This window comes from Salvelinus alpinus, chromosome 10 (assembly GCF_045679555.1).
Source record: "Salvelinus alpinus chromosome 10, SLU_Salpinus.1, whole genome shotgun sequence".
Classification (NCBI taxonomy): Eukaryota; Metazoa; Chordata; class Actinopteri; order Salmoniformes; family Salmonidae; genus Salvelinus; species Salvelinus alpinus.
Genome location: NC_092095.1, coordinates 17,517,731 through 17,533,567, shown reverse-complemented (window position 1 = coordinate 17,533,567; position 15,837 = coordinate 17,517,731). Strand labels below are relative to the sequence as shown.

General features: G+C 42.2%; 1 protein-coding gene across 1 annotated transcript in view; it reads left to right on the top strand.

The window, feature by feature from the left end:
- Nucleotides 1-621: 621 nt before the first annotated feature.
- The window catches only part of tnikb (TRAF2 and NCK interacting kinase b), a 91,477-nt gene continuing 76,261 nt past the window's right edge, over nt 622-15,837 (top strand). The window contains exon 1 of the mRNA XM_071328149.1: nt 622-710. Coding sequence (XP_071184250.1) covers nt 681-710 — 30 coding nt within the window. The 5' untranslated portion in view covers nt 622-680. The remainder of the gene's footprint in view (nt 711-15,837) is intronic.

Sequence of the window (15,837 nt, the reverse complement as noted above, 5' to 3'; positions counted from 1 at the left end):
CTGGAGGGTTCATCGGTGGGTTTTGACAGTTTCTTTGGATTCCTCGTGTCTTAATCATTGCTTGAAAATAGATTGGTCCATATTGGATATTAGGTACTATATTTATTGACTATTATACGAATCCTATGAATTAAAATGGCCAATTTGGATGCAATCAATTAGGTTAATGTCTCAGATCAAAACATTTTCCAACAAAATATTGTTGCAGAAATGCTCATCTGTTTCTAACAACATAAATGATTTCAGAACAAGCTGAGATGGTGCTTTTTGAGGTGGAACGACCCATGGGTGCGTGAAGCAGAATGTTAGGTCCAGACGTCACTGGAATGTCCTCAATGTGTCACATGACCTTGTAAGCTAAGGCTAAGATGGATTCTATTGTCACAACCACACAGGCAAGGACACATGCACACACACTTACACAGCATGGGTGGAGTGTATGAGTTTGATTGAGACAGACAGATGCCAGTGACGGGAGATTCTGGCCATGAATCTCACCCCCAGCTCCCCATTGGCTGTCTGCCAGTGATTGACATGTCTTTATCCAATGGTCCTACCCTAGTCTCTCCTTCCTTCTCTCCGTCTCTCCCTCCCTCTGTCATTCTCTCACACTCACTCCAACTCGCAGTTACAGTTAGATCTGCCGTCTTCTGACAGAGAGAGAGAGATGCTCCGACGTGATGGGGTTCTCACACCCTGAGTGGGTACAGGTCAGTGAAACTGTCACCGTGTCTCTCACTCTTTCTCTCTCTGTCTCTCCCCGTCTCTGCTTGTTTGTCTTCTAGCTCAGGAAAGGGTGTGTCTTGTTACGGTTGCCATTATTTTATAATTGCAGATGGTGCGTGTCTGTGTGTGTGTGTCTTCTTGCATGAGTTTGTCTGTGTGTGTGTGTGTGTGTGTATTTGTGTGTGTGAGAGACACAACTCTCACAACTGAGAGACACAACACACGCTGCCACCTGGCTGGTGAGAGATCCAGAGCAGTGGTTGGCGGGTGGTCATTGCCCCTGGCCTCCCCAATTCAGGTGAGTGCTGGCTGGGCTGGCACAGAGCCCCCCTGGGGACCTGACCTCCAGAGCACAGTGTACATCTGGTGTTGTCACTTAGACTAAAGCATGCATCACTATTTCATAAGGAACTGTATCAGTCTACTCCTTATTGATTTACACTAGACTAGTCCTATTGATTTACACTAGACTAGTCCTATTGATATACACTAGACTGGTCCTATTGATTTACACTAGACTAGTCCTATTGATTTACACTAGACTACTCCTATTGATTTACACTAGACTAGTCCTATTGATTTACACTAGACTAGTCCTATTGATTTACACTAGACTAGTCCTATTGATTTACACTAGACTAGTCCTATTGATTTACACTAGACTAGTCCTATTGATTTACACTAGACTAGTCCTATTGATTTACACTAGACTACTCCTATTGATTTACACTAGACTACTCCTATTGATTTACACTAGACTAGTCTTATTGATTTACACTAGACTACTCCTATTGATTTACACTAGACTACTCCTATTGATTTACACTAGACTACTCCTATTGATTTACACTAGACTACTCATATTGATTTACACTAGACTACTCCTATTGATTTACACTAGACTAGTCCTTATTGATATACACTAGACTAGTACTTATTGATTTACACTAGACTAGTCCTATTGATTTACACTAGACTACTCCTATTGATTTACACTAGACTACTCCTATTGATTTACACTAGACTAGTCCTATTGATTTACACTAGACTAGTCCTATTGATTTACACTAGACTACTCCTATTGATTTACACTAGACTACTCCTATTGATTTACACTAGACTAGTCCTATTGATTTACACTAGACTACTCCTATTGATTTACACTAGACTAGTCCTATTGATTTACACTAGACTAGTCCTTATTGATTTACACTAGACTAGTCCTTATTGATTTACACTAGACTAGTCCTATTGATTTACACTAGACTAGTCCTATTGATTTACACTAGACTAGTCCTATTGATTTACACTAGACTAGTCCTATTGATTTACACTAGACTACTCCTATTGATTTACACTAGACTACTCCTATTGATTTACACTAGACTAGTCCTATTGATTTACACTAGACTAGTCCTATTGATTTACACTAGACTAGTCCTATTGATTTACACTAGACTAGTCCTATTGATTTACACTAGACTACTCCTATTGATTTACACTAGACTACTCCTATTGATTTACACTAGACTACTCCTATTGATTTACACTAGACTACTCCTATAGATTTACACTAGACTACTCCTATTGATTTACACTAGACTAGTCCTATTGATTTACACTAGACTAGTCCTATTGATTTACACTAGACTACTCCTATTGATTTACACTAGACTAGTCCTATTGATTTACACTAGACTAGTCCTATTGGTTTACACTAGACTAGTCCTATTGATTTACACTAGACTAGTCCTATTGATTTACACTAGACTACTCCTATTGATTTACACTAGACTACTCCTATTGATTTACACTAGACTAGTCCTATTGATTTACACTAGACTACTCCTATAGATTTACACTAGACTACTCCTATTGATTTACACTAGACTAGTCCTATTGATTTACACTAGACTACTCCTATTGATTTACACTAGACTACTCCTATAGATTTACACTAGACTACTCCTATTGATTTACACTAGACTAGTCCTATTGATTTACACTAGACTAGTCCTATTGATTTACACTAGACTACTCCTATTGATTTACACTAGACTACTCCTATTGATTTACACTAGACTACTCCTATTGATTTACACTAGACTACTCCTATAGATTTACACTAGACTACTCCTATTGATTTACACTAGACTAGTCCTATTGATTTACACTAGACTAGTCCTTATTGATTTACACTAGACTACTCCTATAGATTTACACTAGACTACTCCTATTGATTTACACTAGACTAGTCCTATTGATTTACACTAGACTAGTCCTATTGATTTACACTAGACTACTCCTATTGATTTACACTAGACTAGTCCTATTGATTTACACTAGACTAGTCCTATTGATTTACACTAGACTAGTCCTATTGATTTACACTAGACTAGTCCTATTGATTTACACTAGACTAGTCCTATTGATTTACACTAGACTACTCCTATTGATTTACACTAGACTAGTCATTATTGATTTACACTAGACTAGTCCTATTGATTTACACTAGACTAGTCCTATTGATTTACACTAGACTACTCCTATTGATTTACACTAGACTACTCCTATTGATTTACACTAGACTACTCCTATAGATTTACACTAGACTACTCCTATTGATTTACACTAGACTAGTCCTATTGATTTACACTAGACTAGTCCTATTGATTTACACTAGACTAGTCCTATTGATTTACACTAGACTAGTCCTATTGATTTACACTAGACTAGTCCTATTGATTTACACTAGACTAGTCCTATTGATTTACACTAGACTAGTCCTATTGATTTACACTAGACTAGTCCTATTGATTTACACTAGACTAGTCCTATTGATTTACACTAGACTAGTCCTTGTGTGTCGTTTTTTTTATTTGCCACTCTCCTTCTCTTTCTCAGGGGCTACTCCCTGCAGCAGCGGTCCTCTCTCTCAATTCAAAGGGCTATATTGGCATGGGAAACATTTATTAACATTGCCAAAGCAAGTGAAATAAATAATAAACAAAAGTGAAATAAACAATACAAAATGAACAGTAAACATTACAGTCAAAAAGTTAAAAGGGAATAGAGACATTACAAATGTCCTTTTATGGCTGTGTACAGTGTTGTAACGATGTACAAAAAGGAAAATAAATAAACATAAATATTGGTTGTATTTACAATGGTGTTTGTTCTTCACTGGTTGCCCTTTTCTTGTGGCAACAGGTCACAAATCTTGCTGCTGTGATGGCACACTGTGGAATTTCACCCAATAGATATGGGAGTTTATCAAAATTGGATTTGTTTTCTAATTCTTTGTGGATCTGTGTAATCTGAGGGTAAATATGTGTCTCTAATATGGTCATACATTGGGCAGGAGGTTAGGAAGTGCAGCTCTGTTTCCATCTCCTTTTGTGGGCAGTGTGGACATAGTCAAAGCTTTCCTTCATTTTGGGTCAGTCACAGTGGTCAGGTATTCTGCCACTGTGTACTCTCTGTTTAGGGCCAAATAGCATTCTAGTTTGCTTAGTTTTTTGATAAATTCTTTCCAATGTGTCAAGTAATTCTCTTTTGGTTTTCTCATGATTTGGTTGGGTCTAATTGTGTTGCTGTTGCTGTCCTCTCTCTCTCTTGCTTTCTAGCACAAGCTCTGAGAAAGAACAACATGCCCTGGCTAGTACCACTTGTGTACAAAAAATTGTGTGTGTATGTTTTTAATACCTAGATTAAAGTCTGTCGGGTAATTCAGTACTGTACATGCAGGTAACTGAATCATACATTATTTCCATACATAGAAAGCAAGAGAAAGGAAACAGGAAGGGTGAGAAAGGAAACAGAGAGGGTGAGAAAGGAAGCAAAGAAGGTGAGAAAGGAAACAGAGAAGGATGAGAAAGGAAACAGAGAGGGTGAGAAAGGAAACAGAGAGGGTGAGAAAGGAAACAGAGAGGGTGAGAAAGGAAACAGAGAGGGTGAGAAAGGAAACAGAGAGCGTGAGAAAGGAAACAGAGAGCGTGAGAAAGGAAACAGAGAGGGGGAGAAAGGAAACAGAGAAGGTGAGAAAGGAAACAGAGATGGTGAGAAAGGAAACAGATAAGGTGAGAAAGGAAAAAGAGGGTGAGAATGGAAACAGATAAGGGTGAGAAAGGAAACAGAGAGGGTGAGAAAGCAGGAGTGAATGGAAGTCTCTTTCTCTGTGACCAGGAACCGTTTTTGGAAATTCATAATGTCATGATGAAGGAGAGACCTTTCCAGGAGGGGCTTATAATACATACACAAGCACACACACACACACACACACACACCTAACGTGCACTTACCTACACGCTAGTGGTGCGCGGGTCAGCTGTTGTTCACTTGCAACCACCCGCAATTGTTAATAGCCCATCTGCTACCGCCCGAATACATGTGATAAAGTGCGGCCCACATCCAGTACCAACCAGCAAATATAGAAAATGAAATACAATAAAGAGTGTGTGTGTGTACCAACCAGCAAATATAGAAAATGAAATACAATAAAGACGTTTAGGTACTGGGGAGAAAATACAATAAAGACGTTTAGGTACTGGGGAGGAAATACAATAAAGACGTTTGGGTACTGGGGAGAAAATACAATAAAGACGTTTAGGTACTGGGGAGGAAATACAATAAAGACGTTTAGGTACTGGGGAGGAAATACAATAATGACGTTTAGGTACTGGAGAGAAAATACAATAAAGACGTTTAGGTACTGGGGAGAAAATACAATAAAGACGTTTAGGTACTGGGGAAGAAATACAATAAAGACGTTTAGGTACTGGGGAGGAAATACAATAATGACGTTTAGGTACTGGGGAGGAAATACAATAATGACGTTTAGGTACTGGGGAGGAAATACAATAAAGACGTTTAGGTACTGGGGAGGAAATACAATAATGACGTTTAGGTACTGGAGAGAAAATACAATAAAGACGTTTAGGTACTGGGGAGAAAATACAATAAAGACGTTTAGGTACTGGGGAAGAAATACAATAAAGACGTTTAGGTACTGGGGAAGAAATACAATAAAGACGTTTAGGTACTGGGGAGGAAATACAATAAAGCAACAACAAAAATACTTTATGTGCAAAATGTCCAAATGACATCAGTTTGACCGGTTGTAACGAAAAATATAGTTTTGAAAACGACCCAACGTGTTTCTGATAAGATTTCAGTTCGGCTTCGATGCATATTTTATGTGGTTGAAATACTAATCAGCTTTTATGATGAAGACAGAAACTCTACAGACGGTATCTAACTGAGTATTACATTCTCTAAAGATGCAGAAAGAAGAAAATATATATTTCTCCACTCCTGTTCCCAAGTCCATATGTTGCCTACATTTAGTGTATAAAAGAAATGCTTAATTCTGCAGGATTTATTATTAAGGCTATAGCCCTATTCACAACGGGACTAGTAGAGAACGTTGGTTATGTATATATTACCCCAGAATGTCCGTCCATTTGACGATGTTCAATACGGTCGCACAAAACGTATAAACAAAAGCATTCACTGTGAAAGGCACTACATATAGGCCCTTCCTATATAAACTATACGCAGCACTTCGTTCAATTTATCGAATCAGTTATTGTTTTCTTGATCAAACCGCGAGCAACACCTGCAAAACTCAGACATTTCTCTCAAAACTAAGGGATGTCGATTCGCATCGGACTAGTATTATCAGAGGACCTTGGAGTTTGCCAAAAAAACAGTAGGTTATTCTTGTTTGTCAATGTCCAGATTCCAGTTTCCATTTAACCAATCTAAACAGTAGGCTACAGTTCCCTTGAGGTGCCATAGGAATGGTTTTGAAGTCCCGTCCTGTGACTGGAATAGCGCCTCACAATAATCACACATAACAAAGCCAGCACTGCTATCATCCTCTTTTACAACTTACCATCTTTCCCAAACATGACTTTTCTGGCCCTCCCTTCTCTTTACTTTACACTCTCCTTTCGCAGCTTTTGTCCAATTGATTTAAACTTCGACAATGTCATTTTTTTCTCCGTGAGTTGACATTAACATTTTCTGTCCTTCCCAAAAGCGTTATTTGTCGATTGGCTGTGTAGGCTATTTGCCTCGTGTACAGTTAAACCCTAAAGTTTAGGTTTATGCAGTAATACCAGATAGCCTAAAGCAATTAAAGAAAAACCTCAACGTAGCCTATATAAATTGCACAATAATTAAACATAAATTGATCTTTTTATGTATTGTCTATCTTTATTCAACAATAACACAACACACTACACAGTTAGACAAAAGAGCTAAGAATGAGTTAATTCAAGCAAGGAGTAAAATCGTTGATGTGTCATAATGTGATTGTGTTTGTGATTGACTCTACATACAGTAATGAGAGAAAATTGATAGGGGTATTCACAGTGCTTGGAGGGGAAACATTCAATGTGCCAGTGGATGAGAGGGCACATGAGACGTGGCTTCAGTTCATGTCAGGAGAAAGTTGACGATGGTAGTGGAGTGGAGTGGTCATCACCTCTTAATCAGGGAACAGGAGGGGACTTAGCTGGAAATACAAATAGCAGATACATTCCATTACAGCTGCGCCATTGTAGGTTAGGACAACGAGTTTCTCCATGAAGTTAAACTCAGACATCTCAACATTCATAAAGTCAAACACAGACTGCGCATCTCACCCACTTAACACATCAAAGTAGCCCAACAAACATTCCTGAATAAAGCCCTGATCATCCACATACCTGATGATAACTGACAACAGCAAGCAGACTGGTGACACCATAGGTCCCAGAGTGGTCAGACTGGTGGCACCATAGGTCCCAGAGCGGTCAGACTGGTGGCACCATAGGTCCCAGAGCGGTCTGACTGGTGACACCATAGGTCCCAGAGCGGTCAGACTGGTGCCACCATAGGTCCCAGAGCGGTCAAACTGGTGGCACCATAGGTCCCAGAGCGGTCAGACTGGTGGCACCATAGGTCCCAGAGCGGTCAGACTGGTGGCACCATAGGTCCCAGAGCGGTCAGACTGGTGACACCATAGGTCCCAGAGCGGTCAGACTGGTGGCACCATAGGTCCCAGAGCGGTCAGACTGGTGGCACCATAGGTCCCAGAGCGGTCAGACTGGTGGCACCATAGGTCCCAGAGCGGTCAGACTGGTGGCACCATAGGTCCCAGAGCGGTCAGACTGGTGGCACCATAGGTCCCAGAGCGGTCAGACTGGTGCCACCATAGGTCCCAGAGCGGTCAGACTGGTGGCACCATAGGTCCCAGAGCGGTCAGACTGGTGGCACCATAGGTCCCAGAGCGGTCAGACTGGTGGCACCATAGGTCTTGTGTGGCACCACATTGCTTGTGTCTGTCCGGAGTGATTGTGTTATCATCTTTGTTAAATAACTACCGGAGGGAATTGGAAAGCCTAGTTGAGCGCACGTTTAAAAAATGTGCCTCGTCAACCTCTCTCTTTAATCTAAGTTTTAATGGATGATGCAATGGAAGCTATCAAATCATTCAGAATTGTTTTCGACATCCCAGAAAAGACAGTCGAAAGTTCGATATGTTCAGCAAGTAAAGCATCGTAGAGTGTAGTGACCTCTGCAAGCTCCTTGTAGTTGCCCTTGTTGGCGGAACTTTCCCTCTCGTCGTGTCCTCTGAAAGCGAATTCTTGCATACCCAAAAATGTGGTGGTGTTGATAAGCTTTTTCCAAGAAGCTTGAATCTGATGTGGGCATTTATACGCTCCCTGCTTTTGTTATTCTGTTGAGCTGAACGATCGAAGTTCTTCAGGTCACAGTACCCACCTTTTGACTAAGGCTCAGACTTTCCAAAAGGCAGGCAAGGCCAGCAATCAGTGTTGCCAACTAATTTTCAGGGTAAATTGCTAGAGTGTTAGTAAAACGTTTACTGTTGACAGGAGAACAAGAGGAGACAATAGGACGAGGTGGATAATTTTATAATAAGGCCGTTTAATCACATGTAAAGATATCTTAGTAAAATCTTGCAGCAAGGCTCTTTCTGTCTGATTCCTATTGAATCGTCCGGGAAAGAGACCAGTTTCCAGAAATGTACAGTACTATATAGACAACAAGCAAAGTAGGTAGATCTGCGAGTCCGGCCTTCCGATTGGTCGATCTGGGTCTTGGGTAGTCCTGATCAGGCCTGGTGTCCACGTTCCATTGGTTCCTGAGAGTTCTTTGTCCTGAGGTCCAACCATGGGTTGGGTGTGTCTGTGTGATTGTCATGGGGGAGGGGAATTGTGGGTGCCGTGTATATGTTCTATGTGTCCAGCATATGTCCAAGAGAAAGAGGGGGTGTGTATGTTGTGTCAACTTATAGGTAATGTTGAGAAGTTGTTAAAACAAGTTACCAATATCTAATACAATTTCTTACAAATCCCCCTCTTCACGTCTCACAAGAGACGTGACATAAAAGTATATAAAAGACAAAACTAAAGGATAAAATTTGTCAGAAGACAAATTTTTAATTCCCTCTCTTCACGTCTCACAAGAGACGTGACATAAAAGTATAAAAAGACAAAGCTATGGGATAAAATTTGTCAGAAGACAAATTTTTGATTCCCTCTCTTCACGTCTCACAAGAGACGTGACATAAAAGTATCTTAGTCCTCAAATAGATAGACAGGTCCAGCTTCCCCATCATCAAGCAATGGGAACATTTGGGCCCTTTCCTGATTAGGGTCTATGGCGGCAGTTATAACACGGCTAGCAAGCGTCCGCGCACATGGAATGCAACAGCATCCACAAAGTACAAGAATGCCTGCAAAAACGGAAATAGATACTAGGATAGAGGAAACCAACGTCTTATATTTACCAAAAGCATCCATCCATGAGTCCCACATAGAAGTGTCCACTCCAGAATGCTGTTTCATCTTACCATTAAGGGTACGGAGTCCCTCCAATACCTCAGTCAGACTCCCATCCGTAGCTGTATTGTTGGGAATGAAAGTACAGCACTGCTCACCAAACATGGCACAGACCCCCCCCCGTTCAGCCAATAACATATCAACCGCGATTCTATTTTGAAATGCCATCAGGGACGTAGCTGCCAATTGTCCATGGACCGCCTCGAAGCCTTGTTGAGTCCAATTGCCCAGTTTCTGGACATTAAAATGAATGTAGTTAATTCTGTCCACATTTTTATTAACTGTACACCACCAACAAAATGATGATTCAAACCCAGCTGTCACTTGGTCCGCCAGTTTATATTCATCTGGCACCCCCTAGGGAGACCAATAGCATCAATGTAAGTTGAGTCGTAAATGAGCAAGGACCAAAAAGGAGACCACTCCAATAACTACCCCTGGAGTGGCCAACCACACATTAGTAAACCAAAAAACGAGAATATGTTAAACCCTCAGGTCCATCCCTCTATGCAACCTGTACCAGGTGGGCTCGTCGCCACCCGGGAACTTCAAACCTTCACAACAGGGAGGACAAACATCACTTTTTATTCATTCAACATCAACTACAGCAAACCAAGGGTCCTCCTCTGTCAGCCCACTCTCCTGCGGAAGCTCGTTTTCGTATCAGCCTCTCCAACTGGAGCATCAAGCAACGGCATCATACTAGAGTCTCCTTACACATCTGTAACAAACTTCTTCAAACAAGGTATGATACAGGCAACACAGAAATGAAAAACCACAACTAGTGTCAGAAATCCAGTAATCATCATTGCAGTGTACTTACCAAAACAACCACCCAGCCAGGGGAACAGTCCACTCTCCTCCACACCTGCAAGACCCTTCATCTCCACAGATAACCTTGCCAACCCACTCAGAGCTTTTGAAATGCTCCCCTCCGGACTAGTATTGTTAGGAACAAACGTGCAACACTGTTCTACAATCTTTTTACATACACCTCCCTGGTTGGCCAGACTTATGTCCAGTGTTAGTCTATTGTGTCTACTGGTTTGTGAGGCAGCATCCAATTGTTCAGCCATCCCAGTAAGTCCTGTGTGGGTGTGTTTATAATTGATCCAGACCTTTTGTTTAACATCAACAATAGCTGGGCCAATGATGGGCATCAGATGCCACAGGCCATCATTCCTGGTTAATGTCTGGAATTCGTGGGGGACCCCTATTGGGACCCCCAACAGGTTGGTGTGCATGTTATCTGTACCCTCGGACCAAGGAGCGTCACGTTTCTGCCGTCTCCTGGGTTGGTCCCAAGCCTCTGTGTCCTGTGTAACTCCCAGAAGTTGATTAGCTATAATAATAGGCAACGGTGGTATCAGACTGGCCAAAACACATGAGCAACGACAATTTCCTTTCAAAAATGGGGTCACCCGCCTGGCAGGTCCACACATCCACCATACATCAGCAACACCTCTAGTTCCTAGTGGTATTAGTGATGCAGGTAGTAGCAGGGAGCCCTCCATAGTCTATACCGCTACCTGTGCCAGGGATACAGCTGTTATATCCCCCATATGCCTTAACTCCCCACGGTACCTTCTGGGGAGGGACCACTGGGAACACAAAACTCAGAGTTTTACACAGGGTTGAATTTGGCTCGAACTTTTCCAATATGCACATCCAACCTTCCCCATTACTTAGGACAAATGGGTGAGCAGCCAGAATAGGTCTGGCATGTCCACATACGACACAGTCTTTTCTATCAAGTGTTTTGTAGGCCAACCACATATTCTCCCTTTCCTCATAAACAGTTTCAGTCCCCAAATGTTCACTATCTGAGATGTCTTTTATATTTATTATCTGTACCAGATTGGAGAGCTTAGGTGGTGGTGTGGGACTTGGTCTTGAAGTGGTGGAGGAGGCCGGCTGAACCCTGGTCCGTTGGAACTGGTGGTGGTTCTGGCAGCACTGCGATGGTATCATCCCCATCGTATCCTGATCAGGCAGCTCAGGACTACAAGCAGTCCTGTAAAACCCCACCCTCTCCCAGAGAACACATCATCAGCCAGAGATCAAGCAACACTTTCACTTCTATGAACGAACACAGTGAGGAAAGGTCGGGGGCAGGGAATTCTTCATTAAGGAGTTGATCCCCGAGCTCTATTAGCAACAGTTCTTCTCCTTAACTCTGTGATCATTCGGCAGTGTCAGTGTGTCTCACCCTCCAAGTGCGATATGCCCCCAGGTCGAGTGATTCACCTTCTCCCTTAATTCACCTGCAATGTATAAACTCTTGGACATACAGGTTTGGTTAGCAAACAGTTCCTCATTTGTTCTTTCTGATTATATATTTAACTTCTATGCCTAATTATTTATTTATTTTTTTAGCTATAAATGTTTAATTTTAAATAAGTTTATTATCCAATAGGCCCCATCCTTTCCTAGTCCACAATGTACCCTCCTTCTGTTTGATACCTGGCTCTGGCCAGGTATCAACCTTACCTACTCTAAATAATAACTTAGTACATCATATTCTAGGAACGTCCCTTTTATTCCCCGCATATCCAATTCTCCCTTTGGCGTACATTCATATCTATTCTTTTCTAATTCTCTGTCAAGTGACTTATCTACTTTGAAATGTATCTGTGCTGCTTATATATGTTAACCCCTTTCTCCTATCTTATTTCACAGCCTACCTTGCTCATTTCCTGGTCCACCCTCCCCACTCTGCTCTCAAACCTTCAAGGTCTGAACAGTGCGGGGTAGACCCATCTGTCTGCCTTTTTGTAATAATAGTCAATAACAACTGTGTGTTCCTTTACAATATTAACTAAGTGTCTCACTGTTTTGACTTTATCTGCATGGATTTAAAAATAACCACAGGTCTTATAGTGTCAACCTTTAAAGTCCTAACATAACCTTAATTAACCTATCTCTATCTTCTAATGGCCAATACAAATGCTTACCTTATGGTCAAGAGTTATAAACTCTATTATAATCAATTTACCTCAAAACTAGTATCCCAAATGACACAATCTCATTATTCTCACCACATTTCCCCGCGAGTGATCAAGTCGCCGGAAAATGCAATGGAAACAGAAAACAGGTCAAAATGTTACACCTACATTCGTGTTCCATATCTAAACATACCAAAAGAACCCTTTATCTTCTCAAAGTCCCTTGCCTAAATAAAACTCAGAAAGTAAAACTCCTATTCCCATATGAGTGTATTCTTTTAAGATATCTTATCTCTGGGTACACGGAAACCCTTAACCTTAATGTTTACTCCAAAAAACAAAATTATGTCACCAGCATTCAACCAGTCGGCTGGGAGACCATTTGGGTGCTGCAATACTGCCATCTTCTGTCCATTCTCTGCATAGCTCTCCACCCACTCTTATTCAACCTTCTCAATTTGAGCCATATTAGTTTCTTATTTTAACTATTGTTTTCTAAATTTTTAATTTTTTTTTTAAATTTTTTAATCTATTATTAGCTAGTTAGACTAGAGTGTCCGTGACATACATCCATGGGGATCCGGTTATAGTTATTCTATTAACCATGTGAAAGTGCCCAGGGACACCCCAAATGTCAGTAGGAATATCACAAATAAGGGGCCAGATATCCCTAGCCTTGCCCAGGGAGGGAGAAATATCCCTCTAACTGGGCGAGGTTCCTTTATCAGGGGAGGCGGAGTTTGATTCCGCATCACCTGAGTCAGAAATGTCTTCATTTGGAATCGAATTTAAGCTGTTTAAATCAGCTCTGACTTCTGTCAGTGTTCTAGAAGGGATTGGGGCTGGAGTGCAATGTGTGAGGTGGTGCCAAGGTGCGCCTGATTTACCTTTGACCTGGACTGAGTGTGAAGTAACCTCCCTCACTTCGTACTGTCCAGTCCACCTGGGTTCTAGCCACTTTCTCTTGTGGACATTAACCCCACCCAGTCACCAATTTTTACCTTCCGTGTGCCAGATCTCCCTTCTGCTTCCCCGTTGGACCTTATGAATCTGTGTGGAGAGAGCTGCAGAAAGTTCCGTCAATTATCAAACATTACAATTTGTTGTACATCAAGGGCGGGCATATGACCTCCCTTCCTTGGTGGACCAAGCATGACTCCTCCAGCCATTGTCTCATGAGGAGAGAGATGGGTGCCTGCACCTGGAGAGGCTATCATGGCCAGCAACGCCAGGGGCAGGACTTCAACCCAAATCAACTTCAAACCTGCACATACATTTGATTGGCGCGTTCCACGAGACTTATGAGATTGTGGCCTGTACACTAACCCCATCATTAAACAACAATCAGTTGACATTTACACATCCGACCCTATTGGTACATGGAGCGTTTGTCATTAAACAATACACATGAGTTCGGTTTGCAGCCACTTAATGACCTATTTTGCATCCTCCCCTGCTGTTGGTATTGCCTCAACCCATTTAGAGAACCTGTCTACCATAACTAACAGGTACCTTTTTCCATTTGTCACATTGTCTTTCCCCATATCTGTGTGTGTTGGTGAGTGGTTCGTTCCCCAGGTCAGGTCTCCGTTTCAGTTCCTGTGCAGCTCTTTCTGCACAGGAGTGGGGTATACCTTCAGCATTGAGTGCGTCTGCCATGTTTTTGTCAGTGTTGACAAATGTGATGTGTGATTGTGTGCATTTATTCTGGATTTTCGTTTTCCTTTCAGCGCTGAACGTGAATTCTTTGCTCATCAGATATGCTGCAACCCCATGGTGGGTGTGGATTTCCAATGGATGGCACATTATCATGTGGGCTGTTTTTCCAATAGCTTTTGCCACTGCAGCCACATACCTGGAGCATGTGATTTGTCCTTCTTCAATGTGGCCCAGTTTGGAGGAGTGATACACCAACACTCTACTCTCCCCCTCTAGGTTCTGGAAAAGGATGGATGATGTAAATCCTTCTTTTTCAGAAACATCCAGATGGAACTTTTTTTTTTTTTTTTTTTTTTAGTCAGGTGCTGTTAGGGCTACTGCCACTTAGAGATCTGTTTTCAAGAGTGCAAAAGCCTTTGATGCTTCAGTAGTCCAGGTCAATGATGAGTGTAGGTTAGTGGTGAGCAGCTTCAGGGCCATGGGGCATATTCGTCAGCCATGCCCTGAAAAGGGGGAGGTGATTGCTGATTCGGGTCTGGATTGGGGTGATTGTATGCGGGTTGAAGGGCCGCACGTGGTTGATACATCATTGGCCTGACTCCCCCTTGGTCTAGGGGCGTATCCTCGTCCCCTTTTGGCCAGAAACTGGCTTTGGGCCGGGGTTATTGGGTGTGGACACTGTCGCACCATATGCCCAGCTTGTTTACAATTATGACAGCTTCCATAAGATCCAGAGTACCTCTGGGGCTGTCCCCATGTGGGTGAATAGTTTGATTGTGGTAGTGGGTAGTAGGGTTGTAGTGGTGGTTCCGACGAAGGGTATGGCTGAAACGGGTAGGCATACGGCAGTTGGAATGGCTGCTCCTGGGGTGGGTGTATAGGTGGTCCCTGCTGGGTGAAGATGGGTAGTTGTTGTTGCTGTATCATTCGGGAAACAGTTTTTTCAATGATTTGTGAGATTTCTTGTTGGTCTTCAGCCACCATCTGTTTCTTGGGTTTCTCTCCTTTCTGGGCCTCTTTCAATTGTAGTTTCAAAAGTTGTACCTGTAGGGACTGGATTTGTGTTTCAGCCCCTCCCTTATCCTTATTGTATTGGGTAATGTGGTGATGCACATGGGAGTTGAACTGAGCCTGGGGAATTGCCATTAACCCCACAGTGCCCCTGAGATGGGTTGGGGCCGATGGGGCTGCTGTGGTGGTAGGTGGGGCGTCATTATTGTTGGGCCTGCCCTCTTTGGTGTCAGTTGGTGCTCCAGTGACCACTCCCATCGTATCAGGTTTCCGGTAAGGGAGAGCTTTCCTAATTTCCTCAATTGCCCATAAACCTATTCTCATCTCAGCCTGTGCCTTTTCCCTTTGCTTTGTCCCTTCTTTTTAAATAAGTGACTCTTATTCTTATCAACTTCACATTCTATCCCTTGCTTCACTGCTTCCTCCAATTCTTTCTCCATAATGAGGAGTTGCCCTTTTGATGGGGCGACTCCACTAAGGAAACCTGTTTGAGTCCATCTCAGCCTCACTTCCTCCCAAATCTTTTTAACGGGTTTGTAGTGTAATTTCCCGCCTGCTCTGTCTTTCATTCTCTGATCTAAATATTCGTTGAATTTGTGTTTGGGGACGATAGTCGTGGTCATTTTGTCGTTAAGCTATGTCTG